Source organism: Poecilia reticulata, linkage group LG7, assembly GCF_000633615.1.
Source record: "Poecilia reticulata strain Guanapo linkage group LG7, Guppy_female_1.0+MT, whole genome shotgun sequence".
NCBI classification, from domain to species: domain Eukaryota; kingdom Metazoa; phylum Chordata; class Actinopteri; order Cyprinodontiformes; family Poeciliidae; genus Poecilia; species Poecilia reticulata.
In genome coordinates, this window is record NC_024337.1 from 22898912 (window position 1) to 22923399 (window position 24488).

General features: G+C 38.4%; 1 protein-coding gene across 1 annotated transcript; it reads left to right on the plus strand.

Annotated features, from left to right (window-relative positions):
* The first annotated feature begins 4014 nt into the window (after positions 1 to 4014).
* LOC103467509 (dystroglycan-like) lies at positions 4015 to 21560 on the plus strand. The gene is made up of 3 exons (XM_008413950.2): positions 4015 to 4312; positions 12589 to 13152; positions 17692 to 21560. The coding sequence occupies exons 2-3, from the start codon at positions 12733 to 12735 to the stop codon at positions 19993 to 19995; spliced, it is 2724 nt and encodes a 907-aa protein (XP_008412172.1). The 5' UTR covers positions 4015 to 4312; positions 12589 to 12732; the 3' UTR covers positions 19996 to 21560.
* The last annotated feature ends 2928 nt before the right edge of the window (positions 21561 to 24488 follow it).

Genomic DNA, 24488 nt, shown 5'->3' on the forward strand with positions numbered 1-24488 from the left:
TGATCTATTTTACATGCAGATGTGACATGCTTGCTCTTTTTTTCCACACTTTTGCCCTGGAGTAGGATTTAGTGATTGACAGCCCTGTGAACTATTATAGACAGGCCCTATATCTCTGTTTTAAAATCCCACTCAGGCCTGCCAAGAGTGGTATTAAAATATGGAAGCCCTTTACTTGGCTGTTCTGATCCTTGAGCCATTTTTTTATTTATTTTTTGCTGCAACATAATTTCAAATTCCTTTGTCGATATTTATGCATGATAATGTAAATGGCAACACATATTTCACACAAAAATTTGCAGTGTTGTAAAACACAAAATCAAATATCATTTGCTGGCAAACCCGATGAGAAGAATGCCCATTTGCAGTCTTTTATTAAGCAGTTTTATTTGTCAGTATAACGACATCTGTGATCGTTGCATTTTTATGAGATTTATACTCAGCCCCGCGCTGTTGCTTTAACACTCGCTGCCTGTCACTGGCTGTCAGTCTGAGAGATGTTCCTCTTAAACTTTCTCTTCGTCTTTCAAGTAAATTTCCCAGTAGAGCTCATGCCCTATTTAAAACCATAACACTGCAGTCAAATGTAACCAGTTGTTCATATTGGATCCACAAAATGCCACCTTTTGTTTGCATCTGTTCTGGAAATGTAGAGGAAATGCTGAGAGTCATCACAGAGAGGGAAATTAATCTCAAGGAAATCTTTTGTAATTCCAGTGAGGAGAAAATCACCTGAATATCTGCTTTAAATTCATAATCCAGAAACCAGCAATGGTTCTAATGGTAATAAGGATTTTTGTAATGTAAAAATACAAAAATGGTAAGTAATGAAATATTGTTGAGCTTATCAGAACCCATCCCTGAGCATATGTAACCTTTAGACCATGAGTGACCCAAAGCTGCTCTGAGAAAAGGTTCTTGGCCTTTGTTAACAAGCAGCCTGTTCAAACAAGAACTCAGCAACTTGTGACTAATAACTCACTTGGAGATGGTAAAAAGAACAACCAGGAATTAATAAATACTCTTGAGTGTCCTCAAGACTAATAAGAGAATATCCAACAGTGACCAAAGTGCAACTTTGGCATTTTTATTTGTTACTAGGAATATATTTTTAAATAATAATCATAAAAAAACCTTATAGGAAAACTTACTTTCAATAGTTTTCAAAGCAACCTGGAGAATTAAAAAATAACTTTCAAACTATTTGTATAGTTTTTCACAGTGAAAAACTGCCAGTCAGTCTATTGGTATGATAGGCTTTTAGTGAAATGACCTATTTTATCAAAATAGGCAAATTTACAGTTGACTCAGAAAAAGACAGACCACAGGACCTCATTTCAAATGGACTTTAAAGGAACAATTATTTTAAAACCATAGTTTGCACAAAATGTGAGCAATATAATGGAGCATACTGACGTTAACTCATTAACTTTAATCTTTAAATCTTTCAAAACGTTCAGACTAATCATTACACATTTTAAGATTTATGTAGTTCTACAATGGTAGATAGAGCAACTATTAACTAGTTTCAGCCTCCTGACAAAAAAAATCTGTAAAAAAAAAAAAAAAAAGCTGATTGATGCACTTCAAGTTTTGGTTTTTTAAAGGTTTTTTAACAAAAACAAAACTTGAAATGCATCAATCAATCAGCTTTTTTTTTGCTGATACTGTCTGAGGTCTGAGTTGCAGTTCCTGTTTTTGATCATCTCAAAACAGAATAGTGACTTACAGGGTAGATTTTCGGTTAATCTTTTAACAAAACAAAAGAATGTTCACAATGATTCAATATAGACAACACCGTTTTTCCGTTTTGTTAAAACAGGAACAGAAAATATCACTTTTCAAAACAAAAACATGTTCACCATTAATGTTTTCAAATGAAACATTATAGTTAAGCCCTCAACTTATGATATAATTTCTGATTACCCAAAGAAAACTTCAGGCTAATTAGGTATTGTTTTGCATCTTTGTTTGGTCGCTTTAAAAAAAATAAATAAATAAAATAAATAAAGCAATACACAAAGGCTTTTTAAAATAATAGCAATTTAATTATTTGGTTGACATATTAGTAGGTAAATTATCTAAAACTAGAAAATAAGCAGTATGGTACTGATATATTTACTTTCTGTTGTCATCTGAAATTATTTAAACTTTGAAAAAATACAAAATAAAATGTCCATTTTAGGCAGCATTCATGTGATTGAAGCCAGAAAGCAGTTGCAGATCTCACCCACAACAACCATTAACTTTTTACTCCATCCATCCATCCATTTTCCTGCACCCTTGTCCCTCAGTGGGGTCGGGAGGGTTGCTGGTGCCCATCTCCAGCTGGCGTGCCAGGCGAGAGGCGGGGTACACCCTGGACAGGTCGCCAGTCTGTTGCAGGGCAACACAGAGACACACAGGACAAACAACCATGCACACACACACACTCACAACTAGGGGCAATTTGGAAAGGCCAATTAACCTAACAGTCATGTTTTTAGACTGTGGGAGGAAGCCGGAGTACCCGGAGAGAACCCACGCATGCACAGGGAGAACATGCAAACTCCATGCAGAAAGACTGGGGCTGGGAATTGAACCCAGAACCTTCTTGCTGCAAGGCAACAGCTCTACCAACTGCGCCACTGTGCAGCCCTAACTGTTTACTCTTTCTTTAATATTGAATGTATTCATGGATCAATGCTTCTGTGTTTCTTTTTTATGTATATCTTTATGCTTTGCAGATGGATACTCACACTGAGCCAGATTCTGCTGGAGGTTTCTTCTTGTTAAAGGATGGTTTTCCTTTTTGCTGTCTCTACATGCATGCTAAGCTGGAGGGTCGTTGCAAAGTTAATGATTCATCACAATCAACTGTCCTCTTTTGCCACATGCTCATCCAGGAGGACTAAAGGCTGCAAGTCAGTCACTTGATGCAATTGCCTGGGTTAACAATACACTGAAGTAATAAACTGTGGCTCAGTGGTAGTTTTGCAATCAGAATGTTTGATTCCAGCTTCCTCCTGTCACAAGTCAGTGTATCCTTGGGTAAAATATTCAAATTCAGTTCAATTCAAAATTATTTTATTGATGTCAAAGGGAAATGAAATGTTGTAACTCATTTAATTAAAGAGTTATTGTAGATGTTGACGGCTGTGGGCAGGAAGTTCTCAAGTAGCAGCCTGTAATACAACAAATTTGAAGAGTCCTCTGACTGATTCCGTTTTTCTGTAACAGTCTCATGAAGAGGAAGGTGAGGGTTGTTCATAATTTTCTTGATTTTGAATAAAATTCTACTCGCACCATGATCTCCAGAGGTTCCACAGTAGTCCCCAGAAGAAAATTATCCTTCTTTATCAGGTTGGTGGGTGTTTTTAGGCTTGGTTCTGATGCTGCTACCCCAACAGGTGATGGCAAAAGAGATGACACTCAGCAGACTTATAGAAGATCTCCAATATCTTGGTGCATCTTGGTTGCAAACTGTAAAACAAGCAGTGGTAAGAACATGTACAAAACAGAAACCACATGGTCAATGAAATAAGAAGGATTGGTTTGACTCTAGAAGCTGGTTGACAAGAAGTTAATCTAAGTGAGCCACAAAATCAAATTTTGTCAAGGGCCCCATAAAGTCTTGGGCTGGCTCTGACTGTTTTGAATATAAATATGCAGCAAGTATGAAGGAGGAGGGAAAGGGCTGCAACTAGACTGCATGTACATACGCATTCTTACATACACATGCAAATAGACTGCATGCTTGTACACATTCTTTCTATAGTTTACCTGCCTGGATTTGTCAAGGTTTCCTGGGAGGAGCTCTGCAGACAAAGGAGCATACTTGGATTAGGTTTTTAGGTCACTCAAGGTGGAAATATAAAACAAAAAACAAAAAAACACATACACAATGACGCTCTAGCACCATAATTAAGCATAGTACAGTATAATTACGAGGTGAATGCTTCCAGTTGTGATGTTTTCACCTGCTCCTGCTCGGATAAAAAGAAGGCGGAGTCAGGCTGCTAACAGGACTGGCCTCAACCTGTAGACCTGTATGTGAAGCGAACAGAGAGAAGGAGCGCGGCGGCGGCGGCGGAGGGAGGGAATCTACCGTCAACACCACTATATACAGATAAAAATTATCTGTGGGCTTAATCTAACCAGATGGACGTATTTCTCTTCTTGAACGGGTTTCTCTACGGGCTTAATGATAGCTGCCTGCGTCGCTGAGGGGAACAGCCCGTAGTTGATGGCATTTGGGAAGACTTCGCGGCTCTCTCCGGGTAGAAGAGGAGACATTACGCCGCGAGTTAGCTAACGTTAGCTCGCTAACAAGGTCAGTTTGAAATATAGACTCTGTTGCTCTTGTGTTATACTTTTGAATAGGATTTCGTCTTCCTTCTGTGTGCACACCGGACTCATGTGCAGGATTAGCGGGGACTCCAGGTGGCTGACAGGACGTGCAAAAGGCTGCGTTTGTGATGGATATATTCTGTTTGCGTTAGCCTGTTAGTTAGCCCCCCCCCCCTCTGTAGTTAAATCTCTGCCCAGTCCGCTCCTTATCCCACTTTGGTGTTTGAAAGTGAGCTGACTCACAATAACTCTGCCTTGTTCAGGTTGCTGCTTTCAGTGAAGCTTTTGTTAAAACCTGATTCAGCAATGCAGCCTGACCTGGATAAAGGGAGCTGCGGTGTTTTTGACACAGCTTTGTGTTTCTGAGGCGAATGCCCCAGCAGCAAGTCGCTGCTCGTTTCCGCCTAGAATAAAACAGGTGCATCTCTGCGCCCAAGACGGAAGGACGTGGGATAACTCATCTAGCCGCTTACTAAATTAGCCAATTTACATCTTTCCGCAGTTTTACAGAGAAGTTGGCCCGACTTATCGAGAGTTTCCCTGGTATATACTGAGGAATGATTTATCAAGGTTGAACGTCGTAGGCGGCGTTGCGATTTCCAAAGGCCTCCTCCACCGAGTCCACTTGAAGCGGGGCCCAGGAGCTAATGCCTAGTACTGAGCTAACGCTAGCTTTATCACATTACCTGCAGTTTGAAATTGCAACACAAAACTGCTATTCTGCAACACTTAAATCATGTTAATAGTCACAGTGTTTGCCTTTTCGTATGCCTTCTAAACTAGATATTTTTTCCCCCCCCTCCAGCCTCTAATCGCAGGAACAGTGTCGCTGCTGATGTTGGAAGGATTGATTAGTTGGATTTATAATTGACACGAAAGGATTATGAGCCAGCGGCCACACAGACTTATAAAAAGGCCTCCCACTCAGTCCCTATAAGACACAAGAAATCTAATGCAACATCTGTTCTTGTTGAGACTGTTTGAATCAGCCAGTTATGTGTAAAGTTTTTAATGGTTTTTGCTGTAACTTTTTGTACATTATCTATATTGGTCTTTATCTAAATATCTCAGTTAATGTACATATTCTTGTTGAGTAAATTGAGAGTTTTGCAAGTCGTTTGGAGACTCTTTGAGGTCGCCTTGTGCTTCTTTAGTGCTGCTTTTTGTCATTTATCAGTGGCAACATTTTGAAAGGGGCTTTTAGTTAAAACGGTTGTTAAAAGAAGTTGTAGATCATCCCTAAATCTAGTGTGTAGGTTACTGATTAAGTTGACTAGCTACTTTTGAATAGATGTTCAAAGGATCTTTGATGCCTTTTTACAGTGGTTAGTACAAGTCTTAATTTGACTACTTGTAACTAGGGTTGTCAAACAATTTTTTTAAGATGATCTACATTAGTAAAATTGCCTATTCAAAGATTTCAAATGTCAAAATTGATATGAACTGACCCATTCACATTTGCCCAAATTGTAGCACTTCTAGCAGCAACCTTTCCTCGATGCAGTTGCTCACCTGACCAAAACAATGAGCTGCTGCAGAAAGTCTTAAACTCTGCTAGCATGACGTGTAAATTGAGAGGGGGAAAAAAAAAAAACCTGCAAAACTTTTTGAAGTCTTTCCCTTTGAGATTCTAATGCTGAACATGCTAGTTTCACTAATGCTGCAATGCCATCGTTTGACAGCATCTAAAAGCTCCGGCATCTGCAACAGATAGATAATGCTATCTGTTAGAATATCAGCGAGAAGGACACGGTGACTGTGTTTTGTCTGTGTAAACTTTCCTGTCAAGATGTGCTTCCCAGGTGGGAAGATGTGCACCATACAGGGCTCTATTGTATCGCATTACAAATCAACGCAGGGAAATGTTCATCAGTCGTTGGCTACTAAATAGTGAAGCAACGAAATAAACCGGTGCAAACCCATTCACTCCTCCTTAGTTACAAAGGCTATGGAGGCCAATGTACATGGTTACACAGGTTATGGTGGAGCCAGACTGAATCTGACAAAGCAGGAAAAGGTAGGCACCTGCCGATGATCACTAAAGGAAATACTGTTATGCAAAATTGCCAGCAACATAAAAAACAGCATAGAGTTGTTGCTGAATACATCCACATGGAACAGAGCTGTGTTTTACAGTAATAATTGATTTGCATGTGCCTGACCAATTTTTCTTTTGAAACAGAGTTTCTAGTATAGAGCAAGCCTTTTTGTTCCTTTTGCATCAACAGCAAATTTGCATAGAAATGGAAGAAGATGGTGGCACACTGAAGATGAACAATTATGATAAAAGGCAATAATTGTGTAAGTTAACCAGTTACATTCTTACTAGGATATTAAAACTTGTAGTGTGATCTATTGTTTTACCAGGCTGGGAAGTGGCACTTCTAATCAAGAACTCAATTGTCCCCTACTTTTTGGTTTTACTCTAATTAAAGAAGTTAAATGCTTACTTGTTTATTTCAAATGTTTTTCTTCCTCTTGACTAGAAAAAAAACACTCTGTGCCTTGAAAAAGTTATTGCTGTGTATCCAAGATGATATGGAGTGTTTTTCTTAGTGTCAAGTTTGTCAAATTTTATTATCTTGACAAATTTACTTATAGCTGTCCCTTTTTTAATATCAGCCGAAATGTTATGTTGTAGAATATATGACTGTGAAACTGAAAACCACAAGACCAAGTTGAATCTGCTTTTGGGGTGGTGGTGGGGGGTTATTGCTGAGCCAGTGATGAAATCATCTGTCAAGTGATTGATGTACAAATGTCATCTGCAATGTAGCTGACAGGATTGCACCTATTATCAATCCCCTGTACTAATAAAGGTCAATATGAGATGAGAACCGTGGTTCTAAAGTGTCATTCACTAAATTTACTACACCTGTACAATACCAGGAAAATGTGTAACTGCAATATTTTTTGCTCAATATTGTAATTAATTATATTGATTAGAATCAACATCACCCTTTTTTCACTTCATTGGAGTGATGTGAGCTTTGCCACTCTTACCATAAATGCACATCATGTTGTTTCTCGAGGGCGATTGTAGTGGTATAGAGCGGACTACATTGTCTCAGATATACTCCACCAAACAAAACACAAAAGCAACAATTGTTTTTGCCCCTCCGGAACTTATTGGTTATTGCCATTATAGCAATTCAGTTTATGATTGGTTTTTTAATTAGTTTGCTTGTCTACTAGCAAAAATTCAGAATAAACAATTGCATGCTGCTTGCACTTTGACTATAGTTGTTTTTTTTGGTATTGTTGGAATTAAAAAAAAATTTTCACATTTGAAAATACCTTTTCTGGAGGAGAAAAGTGGAGTAACATTTCTTAATTCAGTAATCTGCAGCGGGCAGTGATTTGTGGGGAAGGAGAAAGGCAGCATTTAACTTTAAACTCAACACAACTGGAGATTTTGACATCCCATTGAGTGTATGATGGCATATTTTAGCTGTTTCAAATCATTTTTTAAATCTTTTTGTATACCTTGATATGGGTATACACAACTTTGTACCTTCGTTACTTATTTATATTGGCATTACTTTTTGCCACTTCTTAAATGCTGATTTCACTAATAAAAAAATTTCTGGGCATTTATACCAGGCATTTAGGTAAAGAGGCCCCCAGGGCTTTTAGCCTAGAAGAGCTGTTGAGTTGTCTTTGAATTCATTTTTGCTTACTGGTATAAATATATGGTTAGTTACTGCTTTGGTTAAACATTTGTGGCTTGTAACATGAAAAAGATTATAATTTGTGCATGGCAGAGAAGATGCAGCAAACTCCACTAAACATACTCCACTAAACATATGGGGCCCTACAGTAATGGCTAATTTTCTGATGATGGATTTAGAGTGGTGTCTGAACTCCTGTAAATATCCAACAGAATTTGTTGACGTACAGCACTGAGATTTATAAGTGTACTGTAGTCGGTGTAAAGGGAGTTGCTCTGGAATCGCCATGCCAAGTTCTGTTTTGAGTCAGCAAAGACATTTTTTTTTGTTTGTTCTGTTTTCTCCCCACATATTTCATTACTTTGTTGAACAGAGTAGAGGGCAACACAAGGGAAACATCCAACTGCAAAGCAACCTTGTCTCGTGGATATGTTTGTTATTCAGCTCATGCTCTATCTAGAGGCTGCTGCATGTGCTACGTCAATTCAATTGGCCCTGAGTGCCACTGTGCATCGGAGGCCTAATTATTTTTGATGGTTTTCGAGTTTTAACTACTGTTGAACCACAGAGTGCACGGATGGTTGTAAAACGCTTTTGTGCCCCCAGTAGTAAAGGCCTCCGGGTGCAAATCACCCACACTAAGGTCTTAATCTTTGCGCAGTTTACCGAACATACAGTATAAAGGCTTAACATAAAAAAAAACAACACGAATTTGAGATAACATGGTTCTAAAATTAACAACCAGTGTTGTGCCTTAGCATAGACTCAACAAACTTGTTGCTTGTAGAGTAGAAATCTCATTAAATGAGTAATTTCCTAAAAGTATTGTAAAGACTTGCATGAAGCCATTTCCTCACTGCGGTGGTTTGTACTTGAAGTCATTTAACCTGAGGCACACATTTTTGCATAATTGTTTACTAGGCATGGCTGTCATGAGAAGCTCACCGTTTGACAACCATGTGTTCAAAAGAAAAATGCTTTTTTTACAGTATTTTACAATATCACAAAAATTTAAAACAAGAATGTAAACATGTTTTTTTTATGGTGAAAAACAATTTTGCTAATATAATATATTTTGACTATTGGAATATAAGTCATGTTTTTATAATACTGTTTTTTATTTATATATATATATAATTGATATTGACTCCTCTACTTCTAAATAATGACTATCTTGTGTTTCCTGGACTGGAAATATGTCCAAACAGAATAATTTGCCTTTTGTTTAAGTGAGAAAAAATCTTTTGGGTCTTTCTTCAGCCAGCTGACTGGCAGTGAACAGCAACACGTGGGAATGGGGCCACTTTCTACTCCAGTCAGCTGTGGAAAACGCCACATAGCCTGTAGCTTTTTCTCTGGTAAAGAGAAAGTTACATGTTCTTACCTAATACCGGAAAACTAGCCAATGCCTAATGATTACATTCTTCTACTACTCTTTAAGGAAACAGCTGGATGGAATCAGAAATGTCATTTTATCACAATAATCCATTTTTATTGTAAGATGAAATTGCTGCAATAAATAAACTTTAGCTACTCAAACTCGCCGCCAACTAAGCAAGATTGGTGGCATCAACTCTTTGGTTACCTAGCGATACCCTGTTGAGTAACTTGCGCAGTGGCAGTTTTTGACACCATGCCTCATAACTGCTTAAAAATAATAACAGCAGCAACAGTGTGGCAGGTTTTCAGATATTTAAAACAAGAAAAACTGATCAATAGGGATCAACATTGACTGATATGACGCATTTATATAGTGATAAGTTTTTCAGCCATATTGTCCAGCCCTAACCTCATGTAATGACAAGGTTTCACTCGGATGCTTTGTTGTTTCTGGAAGCTTAATTTAATGTGGCGTTTATGATTGTTTTGTTTTTTTATTAGTTCCCAAGAACTCTTTGAGTGTTAAGGTAGTCTGAATAGATCAAGCTGAATGTCAAAGGAGACTGTGAGGGTTTAGAGGCAACATTGTTTAATACCAAACAGTGGCAGTCAGAATCAACACTAATTTGCAACCTCACCTATAAATCCAGTAACTGTTTTCAGCTTTAAATTAATCCTCATAAACACCTCCTAACCTTTAAATTTTTTTATTTTGTTTGTTTTTGATAAATACTGCTTAGATTCATGTTAAAATGAGCTCAGATGTATTTCCCCTCCACTTCCTTCCTCGACATGTGTGGCAACAACCTGAGGTCATCTGTTGCGTTTTCTCTGTGTTAAAGGTAGCTTAGGCACCCGGCCCATTTTCGTGTTAATACTTGTTTTACATTTAGACCACAAATGACTGCACAATTCATGCATCATATAACGGTTGTTTTTTTTTTTGTTTTTTTTTCCCCAGCCTAAATGTTCTGCGCTGTTAAAGAATCAGTCACTTAAATTTCTTTCACAATCTTTCAATAAAGTGAATACTGTTTTCTTTTTTGGACTGAGTTGAAATGCTGGGGAAGTAGAGGGGGTGAGACGATGAACTGTCTGAGATGAAAGGGGGGGGAATGTCAGATGAGGTGCATGTCTCGGCTTGGTTAATGGGCTGGAAGAGTTGTGACTCATTGTTCTTTTTGTTTTAGTGAATAGATGGCAAATGGTAGAAAATGGCTTCCTCTGAATTGTTTTGTTTTTTTGGTATGCCTTCCGTTTATGGAAAGTCCATGCATCTGTGTTAGATGCACTTTGATGAGCTGCTAGGTTTATGTATTGCTCGGATTTGATAACATTGCTTACTTGATGAAGTTTTCTATTAACAGCCAGAGATGTTGACTGTGGTTGAGAATAATGGAGGGATAATTATGTTTTGGAAACATAATAAAATTACAAAAAGGTAAGTAAAACAGCAAAATCGATCTGGTTTTTGCTATCTTATTGGATTTATGTCCTTTTTTATTTGGAGGCATATTTTTTCTGTTCCCAGTTTTTTTAATTTAAGGTAATTTTAGGCTATAATCGTTTACAATTGTGCATGCCTTTTGTGGTTTTAATGTACAAACAAATGTTTTTCTAAAACCAGATTTTATGTAATGCTTTATTTTTGTGGTTTAAACTTATTGACCTACTTGAGAGGGTTTTGTTTTAGCTTCTTTTAAACAATCATAGCGGTGCAAAATCTTGGAGTCAAAAACTGAATGAAGTTCAAAGTTGCACTGAATTTTCATGAGGATCAGCTGATCTTTTTTTTTTTTAAATATTATTCACAAATTTGCCTAAAGTTTGGTTTGTACTTTAAAGGATTTTAGAGCAGGCAAAGACATTAATTGCATCACTTGATGTCACACTGTTGTGCCAAGGCAGACATTGTGATTCTAGGCAAATGGCTGACCCTCCTCTGCCCATTTGAGTGCTACAGGATTAAAGCTGGCAAGGTCAGAGCAGCAAGACTTTAATTCCAGGCCTGAGGTTTGCCTAATTAAAACTTTAACTGAGTGGGTGGGGGAGAGAGGAAGAAGAAAAAAACCTTGACTGCAGCTAAGAAGAATTGCTGTAACAAGAACTACAAAATAAAGTTGTAAAATATATAAGTGGTCTAACAGTGGTTTCCAAAGTAGGGGTCGTGAGACACCAAGTGGGGCAGGCGGGACTATAAAGATGATTTTCAGAATTATTTTGTAGAAAGATGAATCATGTCACTCTGTTGGATAAATAAATATAGAGTTAAAATAATTATCAGGGCCTTAATCGTCCAACTTTTATACCCACACCTGACTCAAATAATTTGGTCTGAATTAAAGGCAGTTTATGCGCATGGACTGTTTTAATGTTATGTTTTAATATTCTTTTTTTACATTTATAGCACAAATAACTGCGTGATTCATGCGTCGTTTTCTCAGCCTACATGTTCTGTACTGTTGCAAAATCTTTTCAGTAAAATTAATATTGTTTTCTCTTTTGGACTGCATTGAAGAAATGATGGGGAAAGGGGTTGAGAGACAGTGGAACTGAGATGAAAGAAAAAAATCTCAGACGTGGTGCACTTCTCAGCTAATGGACTCAAAGGGTTCTGACCCATTGTTTTTGTTTTAGTGAATAGATGGCAAGTTATACCATTTCTATAAAGTTTATTTTACATTTGCTCCAAATAATTCCTCTGAGGTGTTATTGGGGTGCATTTGCAAAAATAATCCTTTGACCTAGATTCTTGTTCTCAGCTTTAATCAATGTAACAATACAGTGCTTTATGCTGGAACAAAAACACTTATCGTCTAAGGTCATTACTGCCAGGCTTTTGGTAAAATGTGAAATCTGAAACAGTTGTGAATAGCTTTCCCTGAGAAATGTATTTGTTTAATAAGTGTTGTCTCTAGCGTTTTGAAACAAAGTACATTTGAACCAACGCTCTCCTTGACAAAAACACATAATTGTCACAAAATTGTAGATGCTGATACGGTGTCAGGCTGTGAAAAATGAGAACATGACATTGCATCATGTCCTGGTGTATCATCATGTGATTCAGTCTAAATGTTGCCATTTTAAATAAAGTGATTGCCATGTAAGCAATGAATCTCATGCGTTTTTGCACTGGTGGCTTTATGTGCCTATGCAGCTTCGTCCTTATGTTTACTCTTCCGTTTTTCTGTGTGTATATCTCTTGCAGCGGGCTGACATGGACGTCTGACAGGCTGTCAAAGATATCTTCATGGATCACAGAGGACAGGGAAGAGAAACTGCTGCATTTGTGAGCATAGCCAATCACTAGGGATTCTGACCCATAAGCATATCATTGAAGAGACTTCAGTGCATGTGGCCTTCTCGGTTGTTCACTGACATCTGCTGTACAGCCCAAAGGCCTCTTGATATGCACTATATACTTGGAGACATGAGCTACAGGGATGTGGGAAGGAGCAGGTTTCCTTTATGCAGGACTCTCCCTGTTGTAATATGGCTTCTGGCTACTCTGGCTCATGGCGCCGTGCCAGATCAGCAAGAAACACTGGTGGACATGATATCTGTGGAACTAGAGGCCTCTATGCAGTCCTCTGTGATGTCTGAGCTCCAGGCTGCAGCATCCTCAGTTGGTGAAGGCCCCCCTACAGCTATACCAGATTCTTCAGTGGGGAATGGAGTCCACACAAACATCCCGGATTCCTCAGCAATCGTAGGCCAGGTGTTCCAATTGAAGGTTCCTCCTGGACCTGACCATGCAAGCTGCAACGTCCAGGTACGTAAAGCTAAATCTTGGCGTCTCTAAAGTCCATAATCTCAAAAATTCTAGCGTTCAGTCAAGATGTCTTAACATGTTAGCAAATTATCACGTGACTTAATACAGCAGTGGGCATCTTTGTTTTTAAGTCATCTTCAAGAGCTGTTATTCAGGTGTAGCTCAATAAATTTGAACATTATGAAAGGGTGAGATTCAATTAAAAACATTTGACTGAATTTATTATATTCTTTTAATGATTAAAGCTTACAGGTAATGGAAATCCAAACCTTAAAAAACATTAAACCAATAAAAAACAGAAGTCTCAGCTGACTACGAAGCGGGAAGCATCACATGACAGATTACACAATTCTACAAATCATTACTGACTGAGAATTTTCACTGAGCTTGAAGTCACTTGGATTTTAGTGCTTCTGCATTCTTCTTCCAGATCCTGAAACTTTTGTTTCTGGATCTGGAGTGGCTTAATCCAGGAATGCAACCTTTCTAGCGCATGTGTTGTGGCTCTTAAAGTACTGGTTGCTGCCACTGTTGTGCCCAAACTATTTATTAACATTTTCTTTACCTCTCAAGACTGCAGGTATCCCTGTTTGTGCAGTTTTTCCTTTCACTCAAATTTCCATTAAGTTGCCTAAACACAACACAATAAGTAGCCATCATCTCTAGCTGTGACCTTAGTGACTTGGCTTCCACACCTCCTGTGTGCAACTGTTGTTTACATGATTGTGTTGACCTTTATATGGGCAACACACTACTATATGGGCAAACAATTACTTTTTTGGTCATATTAGGGCTTTCTTCGGTTTTCAATAGCTCTAAGCCAGTGTTTCTCAACCTTTTTCTGGCCAGTGCCCCCCTAGCCTTTATCCAGGTCCCTCACCACCACCCACCAAAGAATTTGTAGGCTACTTTGGATTGACTATTACTTTATTACTATCACTATTGTAGATGTTTTGATTTTTATGCTTGTTTCTGTATTTATCATCAAAAATAATTTCCCAGAGAACAAAAAAGCCATGTGAATAGAAATTATTTTCACAAGTGTCTACGAAAAATGTAATGAATGGACATTCAACTTAAAATCAGGAGGCCTTACAGCAGCCAATCAGAGTGGAAAAAATATTCTTGTTCTTTGCCATTTTCTAGTTGTTAAATATTCCACAAAATGACCAGATAAAAGATGAACAACATGCCAGTTTAAACTTTGATCTATTTGCAAACCGACTGAGCTCTGCAACATTAAAACATGGATAGAACTGTAACTACATTAATAATCATAGCTCTTATTCTCTTAAGTGTTTCTGGGGGTGCAACTCTGTGCTGCTTTCAGGAGAATGGGACATCAGGGTATCATCCATAAAATTTCACCCACATGGCATTTATTGTGCAAACCAGAGCTTTCAGTGAAAAAATTAAAGTTCCAGGTCCTTTTAATGCCATACAAATATGAGACAGAAACATGGATTATATCTTTATATAGACCTTTATATTGATTATAGATTAATAGTTCAACTGGACAGAAATTACAAAGAACAAATCTGGTTCTTAATCAAATCCTAATGAGTCAAATTGAAAGTGTCATGGAGTCACCAGCCTCATGACATTAAAACTGACATGAAAAATAACATTGAAGAAATAAATAAATCAAATCTAATTAAAAACATAAATAAGTGATAAGTTATTTACTGTTATGGTCTGTAAGATATATTTTACCCATGGCACTTCAACAATATTATTTAACCTTTTATCTGGAAATGGTGTCTGTTTATCCTTGTATTAATTATTGCTCGAAAGGTCTTGCCATACCAGTTTATTCCTCTGTTTACTTTAGTTTCTTAGTTTATTCTTGCATTTTGTTCTTCATTCATTTCCATTTAGTTTCCTTTGATTAGTATTATCCTCTCTTGGTTTATTGCTATGTCCACTTTAGTTTATTTCCTGTTGCTAGATTTATTTTAGCGTTTATTGGCCATCCGTAATCTTCACTCATCACCTGCTGCGCCGCCTAATCGTCATGTGTTTCACATCATGTGTTGATTTTTCACTGTTCAGTGTCGGATTCTCTGTTTTTATGCCATAATTCACATCTACTTCGTCGCTCCGTTTTGCCACTTCTCCTGTTTCAGAGTTTTGCGCAATGTGTGCCTCGTTTTTTTTTTTGTTTTTTTTACTCCCTAAGGTGCAGGGCGGTTGGGAAGCATATCGATGGGGAAAAGGCAGACTGACATAAACCTTTTAAAACAATGGAAACAATTTCTGTATTCTGTCACAGCAACGTCATCAGCCGGTGTAACGCTGAACTGATGCGGTGAAGCTACCAGTAGTAGTAGAACGAAGCTGTGCAAAGAAGCTAAGCTACAAACACTGAATAGAAGGAGAGCTGCCATCGATACCATTGCAGCCAAGCATGTTTTAATGTTACACAATACAGTTTTAACAAGTTGCTCAAAGTCTAAACTGGCATTGTTGTGCATTTAAGGTGTAAAGTTTACCTTCGACCAAACGACCCCCAGAGTAATCTTGGCACCCCCCTTTTGTAAAAATTTCCGCCAGCGCCCCCTGCCGTCCTCTGAACGCCCCCTGGGGGGGCAGTACCGCCCACGTTGTGAATCGCTACTCTAAGCCAAAATTATCAAAATTAACAAAACTTTATGTGAAATGTAGCACTGTTTGTGATTATATATTTAAACTTAAGATGCAACTGAATCCCTAAAGATTGACCAGATATGAATTTAGATGTAGCTAAAATAGTTTTTCAATTCTTGGGTGGAAATAAAACAGTTATAAAATTTTACAGAAGGCTGAATTGATGGTTCAATTGAATTATAGCTCAAGGAAGTAATAAAATGTGTCTCTTTAAATGTGTGCTTGTCAAAAATAATGTTTTCTTGTACTCTTCTATCTTATAGTTGTCATATTGCCTAGAGTTTTCTGTCATTATAAAAAACATTTAATGCTCTATATAGCATTTATCCCATCATTTTTGATCACTGTATCACTGCTCATTGAGGCAGACTCTATTGCAATTTGTTCCAGTCAGACTTATGAGTGACATGAGATTATTATTGGCCTGAGTGGTGATACAGAATGATATCCTGTCACAGCGTAATAACTCAAAATGATGAGCGATGACTCACACAGTTATTATGAATAGGGGCTCACTCTGCTTCCTGTTCATCTTTGGCAAGATTTGATAAACTGAAAGGAATGAAAGGAGTGCGATTGTGGTAGATGATGGGGTTCCTTTTGCCCTACATATTTCAATTTTACATTCATTTTAATTCAGTGTGGTTTATCAGAGTTCCCCATCATTGGCGAATGGCTCGGCATGAAACGGACAGAATTAAATGGTTAATTTATGATAATTTATTCCATACATTTCATATGAAACCATTAATCTGACTTTTGTCAGAGATCCATTACATTGGTATAAACAGATGTTGATCATTTTGAACATCTACTGGGACAAATAAAGATGCACTCTACATATTATTAACATACAAGTCCTTCTGAGCCACTATTGACTAATGATGTAAATTATCAAGTTGACATAGTGTATGTGTTTTTGGAGGGGTATTGCCATGCGGTAGTGGTTTCACTGTGTTGAAAAGCAATATGGATATAAGCCTAGATAATAAATGTGCAACATATTAGTTTACACATGGACAGATGTTTTCAAGCCTGTATGTTAGCTGTGATGATTTTCTGCTTACATTTACTTTTCCCTCCGTATAACAATGAATAAACATCGATTCAGAAAACTGGTGTAGTTTTGGGAACAAACATCAGAGAAGTCCCACATAAAACACTGCATACTAACACTCCAAGAGTGTAAGCAAATTGTGGTTGATGATTGTTGCAGCCGGAAAGAATAAAAAAATATAAATTGATAACCATGGCCCTGGTTAATCATAGTTTCAGTAACCTCTCCCATAGCATTTGCTACACGAATTAACAAAAGACTGTAAAGTGATAACTAAACCACAGAGAATTAATGATGAGCCACCTGACACAAACAAAACATGACAATATATTCTCATCCTCTGCAAAAAAAAAAATTCCAAATGCTGTACTTGCAACAAAAAACTAGCAACGCACATTTTATACCTGCTGGATGAGATCCTATCTGTCTTGAGATGCTACATGCGAAGTTAAAGTGTTGTCAATCTGGAAGTTTTATGCCTCACTTTCAAATATAATTAGATTTTGCTCAGACTTTCTCTCCTTTGACCATCCCCAATATAAGACTTCTCTAAATTCTTAAAATGTGACACCCATCGTGGATTCTTGAAAAAAACCTCTGTGAAGATTTTAAGGAAAGTACATATGTACGCATGTTAAGATGGGTAAAGTCTTCCTAAAAATAATATAAATGATACATTTGCAGTACGAGGGGTAATTTTTTTGTATAAAACTGACACTGTTACTGTTATTAAATGTGAGATGATGGTTACTAGAGACTTTTATATTTCAGACCTAGCTTATATCAGATTTGCTCATGCTGTACAAAATGCTAATAGTCTTTCTCTTTTTTCTAAGCTCACTGAGATGGGAAGAGAGACCTTACCCTCCTGGCTGTACTGGGACAAAGAGAGATGCACTCTAAGAGGATTGGCTCTGGAGCAAGATAAAGGTGTATATCATATCTTGGTGTCAGGGGAGCTGATAACTGAAGGGACAAGTAACCAAGTGTATCCCAGTACAGTCTTCACAGTTGAAGTGTACCCAGAAGAACGGGCTGACACTGAGCCGGCTCTACTCACTCTGCAGTCTGATATCAGTGGCCTGCAGCCTTTCACCTGTGGCTCAGAGGAGCCTGTCACGGTCCTTACTGTCATCTTGGATGCTGATTTGACAAAGATGGTTGCTGAACAGAGGGTCAGCTTATTAGGACTGATGAGGAAATTCTCTCATGTGCCTCTGGAGCACATGAGAGTGGTGCCTGTTGTAAACAATCGCTTATTTGACATGTCTGCTTTCATGGCTGGACCAGGAAATGCAAAGAAAGTTGTGGAGAATGGAGCCCTGCTGTCATGGAAAGTTGGATGTGCGCTTGATCAGCCCAGCATTCCTGACATCAGTAGTGTGCAGTCCTCTGCAAAAGATGGGACAATGTCAGCCAGGTTGGGTTACCCAGTGGTTGGCTGGCATATTGTCAACAAAAAACCCCATGTAGTGAAACGCATCAGGCGTCAGTTGTACAACACTCCTACTCCAGTGCCATCCCTACTTCCCCCCACTGTTAACCAAGAGCCTCTTTCTCGTGTTGTTCCTACCCCAACTTCACCCGCTATTGCCTCAGCAACAGACAACTCTACTCCCCCTGTCAGAGGCCCTTTACCTTTACCGGTGAAGCCCACATTGAGGGTCAAAGATCAAATAGCTCATACACCTGTCTTTGGACCTCCTCAACCTACCAGAGTGTTGGGAACTACGAGTACCATTCCAATCATGCCTACCATGACTCGACCGACAATTTTAGGGCCCACTGCTTCGCCAACGCCACCAGGTGCCAGCAAAAAACCAAAAACTTCAAAGAAGCCCAAGAAACCCAAAATGTCCACTCCTGCTCCCCGTGAACCAAAATCCACCACTCCTAAAACAACCATACGCACAACTACTCTTTCTCTGACCACAGACTTGAATCAAAACCCAGAAATCCGCAACCCGATTGATCAAGTTACAGCATGGGTTGGCACGTACTTTGAGGTCAAAATTGCTTCAGATGCGTTTTATGATCGAGAAGATGGTACCACTGACAAGTTGCGTTTGACTCTGAAGAAGACCCCAAAAGAAGCCGTGAGTGAAACCTCCTGGATCCAGTTCAACAGCAGCATCCAGCTATTGTACGGCCTTCCTGATGAGAAACATGAAGGGAATCATGAATACTTCATGCTGGCCACCGATAAGGGTGGGAAGAGCATCATGGATGCGTTTGAGGTCCAAGTCAACCGCTGGACTAGCAATGACAAACCTTCAGTGGTGTTTGCTGCTCGTTTTCACGGTGACCCCAAAACTTTAAGTGAAAATGTTCACAATAAGATTCTTTTGACTAAAAAACTGGCCTATGCCCTGGGGGACCGAAATACCAGCACAGTGACCCTCAGGAGCATCACTAAAGGATCCATTGTGGTTGAATGGACCAACAATAGTATTCAGCAGAATTTTTGTCCAAAAGAACAGATAACTGCTCTCACCAAAAGAATCTCAGATTCCCAAGGAACACCTTCGCCAGCCTTCATCAAGGCCATGGAGCCTGAATTTAAACCCATAAACATCTCAGTCCGTGGTACCAACAAATGTCAGAGCTACACATTCATTCCACCAGGAGAGGTGCCAGTGCCTCCCCTTCCTACAGTCACACCGTCTCCTGGAACAAGTCAAAGAAGTAGTGATGATGTTTACCTCCACACAGTGATCCCTGCTGTTGTGGTGGCAGCCTTGTTGCTTATAGCGGGGATCATTGCAATGGTCTGCTACCGCAAGAAGCGCAAAGGGAAAATGACAATAGAAGAACAGGCCACCTTCATAAAGAAGGGTGTTCCCATAATATTTGCTGATGAACTGGATGATTCCAAGTCTCCACCATCCTCCAGCATTCCTCTAATCCTGCAGGAGGAAAAACCGCCTCTTCCTCCTCCTGAGTACCCCAACATGGCCGGCCCCCACAGTACCCTGCTCAACCAGGATCTGCTGGAGGAGTATTCAGTCTACCAGGATGACGATCCCAATGCTCCACCTTATCAGCCCCCACCTCCTTTCACCGTTCCGATTGAGGGAAAAGGCTCACGCCCCAAGAACATGACATCCTACAGGTCACCACCTCCCTACGTACCTCCCTAACGCACACATCTGAGCTTTCAGTTTGAAAAGCTGGTCCGATTTAGGGATGCTTCTCAGAAACTACAACAGGAGTACATTTACTTGTGTTCAATGAACTGGCTTTGACTTTATAGAAGAGCAAGCAACAGCATATATCTGACTATCATGAATAAAACATTCTGCTACTGTCCCTGGACAAACGGATAGAGGACAGTTGGTATTTCTTTTTCCTTCCTGTAATTCAGATCTGCTTTTGACTTCTTGCATCTTATTTTTTTGTCTGTTTTTTGCCAAGAAGAGCCAGTTTTATCTTCAATGATCTTCTATTTCTATTGTATAGAAAATAATAAAGCAGCAGGAAAGACTGAGGTCTTTTGGGCCTTTTGTGGCGATGTCACCATGACAGCAGACTCGAGGCTCTCCCTCCCGATGTTAATCTTTATGAGTTCTAAATCATTCTTATCTGCCCTTCAGCTAGGTTTAGTAAGATTTTGCACTTGTTATTTCTTGAGGGAATGAAAAGCAAAATGGCAAATTGAACGCATGTTGCATTTTATTCACACATAAATTGATTTGTTTATCAGATATTGATCTTCCCCGTTCTTTTACTTGGCTCCCTCTGGATAATAACATGCAGTCCTTGCACTTATGCAAATTCTTGTTAAACCTTGCACTATGTGTCTTTAGTATAATTTAAATGGTTGAGTGACTGATAAGAAGGTACAAGAATTTTAGATCCTTGAACTTGCCATATGACTGAGATTCCTCTGGTACTTGACCACAAAGGACGCAACTGTAATCATGCCTGTTGTAGATGTAGCTTAAACATGATTTATTTTTCCTCTCTTTAATGTGTGCCACAAAAGCTGCCTGTGAGATAACTGGGCTTGCTGTTGCCAAGGTGATGTCTGGACACAGTGCAATTCTTATGGAGTTGCTACAACAATAACAAAGGAGCCTGTGGAATGCTGTGATTCACAGCAGGCAGAATATGTGTCAATAAGGTGGATCCATTGTCTTTTATTCAGTTTTTTTTTTTTTTTTTTTATCTGTGAGGGGCGGGTGGGTGTAGAGTACTGTAATACCACTGCTCTGACACAAGGGTTTGCGCTACTAGTGTGGTGCCTGTTGTCAGTTCAGGTGAGGCATGGGGTAGGAGGGGATGTACATATTTGTGTGCCTGTGAAATAAAACGACTCCATAATGTTGATGTTTTATCAGTAAGCCCGGTTGGGAACTGGCGGGCCGCCGCCCCCCTCACCCTCTCGAGTGGGACATTTTTATTTTTTAATTGTATGTCTAGATTTATGATCAGTCATTTTAAAAAATATATATAACTTTATAGTTTGTGAGGGTAGAAAAGATTGTTTACGTGCCCATCACATTAAAACAAAAATAAAAATAAAGCATTATCTCAATGTGATGGGGGACAAAGGAACCACGACAATATGTGAATTATGTACAGTTCATATCACCATTAGAACAATGGTTAAAAAAATCTAATGTTTTTACTGAGTTTTTGATACAGTCTTAAACTTGTTTTATGAAAATATATTAATAAAATGTAATACTATTTGTAAAACCTCCTATGTTGTATGGTCTCCTTTATTTAAGAAACTTGTATGAAGTAGAAACATTTTATTTTTTTTATTGATCTGTCAAATACAGCTACAGTTCAGTACATTAGGATGTTAAACTTATTTCAATAATTTAAAAGTAATATTCAATCCCCACATAATTCAAGTATTTATTCCTGTTCATTTTGATATTTTACTTCTAATGTAAATCCAACAGCCAGAGCTCTGCGATGAAGCATATTATTGAATCAGGTATTTGTGCTTTTTGGTGAGTGGGGAAATCCTATGTCCTGTTGGAAAATGAAAAAGCATGCTCATGAAGCCTAAAAACAGAAAAACTAAAGGGTATCCTCAAATTTTCTGGTGGACTAAAGAAGTGTTTTCCTGGTCCTTACAAAACTTGCATTCTGTCCACCTACGCTCTGCCTCCCAGATCGGAAACCTTGATTTCCAAAAAAATGTGTTTTGACAAGAGGACTTTGAACGACTGAACCTAATGCCTTTTCTCCTCAGCCCAGGTAGGATACTTCTGTTATCTTTGGTTAACAAGTAGCTTTTCACAAAACGAGTCTCATAGATGTGTCTTTTGTGTTAGCTCTTTAATCTCTAACTCCATCCACAGTCCAGGCCTTGTCAACCTCCTCTTAAACTCCTGAATGGGTTTTGCTCTATAATCCTCTAAAGTCTCAGATTTTCTCAGTTCTGTGTGTTACCACATTTCATTCTTCCACACAGCATTCCATTTGTGAGCTTTTGTGGCTTGCCTTGCATTTATAGGATGTCGGCGTGCTGGACAATATTCAATCTGTAATGGAAAAAAGAACATTTTATTTAACTTTCAGAAGGTATTTGTTTGCTAGTAGGCAAAATGTACTAGAACATGTTTGTGGTATTTAAATATATTCCTGCTACATTGAGCTTTAAAGGTTGGCGATTTTTGATATGGCTGAAATTTTAGTGCTGCCTGCTCTCATTGCGGTGAAAAAATCCACAACAGGCAGCTTCTCTATACAGCATTCCTTACTGGGCCATGTTTCTCTCTTTGGCTCTCTCTTCCTGCATCTCTGGAGTAATCTCAATACCAAAGGCATGTTCTTGTTAATGAAGCACGCAGTAATAACTGGGATTCAAAGTGCTTAACATAAAACTTGTATACTAACAAAATGCATTGATGCAGAAATCTGAAAAATGCAAATATCTTGACCTGGATCTTTCAGGACCACGTGGCTGAATTGTCAATGCGATCCTGGATTAATTTAGGTAGGCCAGCGACTCCTTGAAAAGGTCACCACTTTCCCATGGTTTATCCTTTGTGAATAAGGGCAATTACTGGGGTTTGCTGGAGCCCCAATGGCTTAGAAAAGGTTTTGTTGCAATGAATCGCCTTCTCGTGTCTTGTTGAATTTCTTTAGATCAAAACATTGTTTCTTTTTAACATCTAACCTATGTCATATTGTCAGGTTCTTTGTTGTTTTGTTTATTGATTGTATAGATCAGGCAATGGCTTATAAAAATTAACTTGTCTTTCTAAAAAAAAGTATTTTAAAAAACCTCAATTTAACAATGAGGCAGTTTATTTTTCCTCATATGGTTTGATTTTTTTTTTTCCTTAAAAATATATTTTTTGAAAACTGCACACATTTGTAAGTGGGCAAATACTTTTTCACACCGCTGTACATCTTTGTTTTTTAATTTCATTTTCATAATAATTGCATTAATTGAATTGAATTTCAAAATTGCCAACTACCAAGAGCCAGGGAATTGTTTGTGTTGTTGATTTTGTAAATTCTTAGAGATATGAAAAACCTCATATTTAAAGTTGTAAAAATGTATTTCATTGTGCTGGACTGTGTGCTTGGAACCCAGAGAACACCTAACATTAATCATGGACAAACAGAAACGAAATGAGGGCGGTGGAAGCATCTGAGACTGGGAGAAAATCGGAAACTTAATGGCAACACATGGGACCTGAGAACAATGAATGAGGATATTATAACAGGGAAAAAATGAATTTCCTCTTCTGATTTTCTTTTTTTTTTTTCTTTGCGTATTGTCTCTGTAGTATAACAGTACTTTATACATCCAACCACAGAAACACACCTGTGGGTTTTTTCTAAATATATCTCAAAACCTACATTCATGCTCCCTGTCAGTGCTGCAGTAATGCTAGCTGGTCTTCTCTCATTTCCTTGCTGTTGGTCGTTACAGCACATAATTGATAACTAGAAGGTGGATGATATTGCAAAGTGAAGGCAATAATCATCTATCAGCTGGCCAACAACCATCTAACAGTGGGCGGCTGATTCATTTACAGGAGTCAGTCGCCCACTGACAGGGTAATTAGATCCAGCATGTTTTGCTAATGAACAGACAAGCTACTGTTGTGACATTTCACCCCTAGTTGCAGATGTTTCACAAGTCTCACTGAACGTGTTGTAAAGCAAATGCATACTATTCCAAGAGAAATATCCTGTACTTTTGCTGATGGGCATCTTGCAGGCAGCTCTCATCATTGGCTTAAAAAGCCTTATTTCCAGAAATCTTGAGATATGGCAGACACATATGTGAAATTATTAACACCCACCTAAGATGATATCAGGTGTGTTTGTTCAGCACTGCCACAGTCTCTATAAGATGTCGTAGGAAGAAATATTGAGGAAAAACAAACACGCTTCCATTTACTGGAAGAGTTATGCCTGCTTATGTTGCTGTTCAGCTGACAGCAGCTCTGCGGAGGAAAGACGACACATTATGATAAACAGCAGCTGTGTGTGCTGTTAACTTGCTGATAAAAGAGCACAAATGTGCCAGCACCTTACAAGTCCATTTATTGTTGCAAAAGGTGGATACAATTTGCAAAAAATATACTGCCTTCTGTAAAAAAAAAAAATATATATATATATATATATATTTATTTATTTTTATTTATTTTTTTAC

Coding starts and splice junctions, on each gene's coding strand:
- LOC103467509 (XM_008413950.2), top strand. CDS start 12,733: ATGTGGCCTTCTCGGTTGTTCACTGACATCTGCTGTACAGCCCAAAGG. Junction 13,153..17,691: donor ATGCAAGCTGCAACGTCCAG/GTACGTAAAGCT, acceptor CTTTTTTCTAAG/CTCACTGAGATGGGAAGAGA.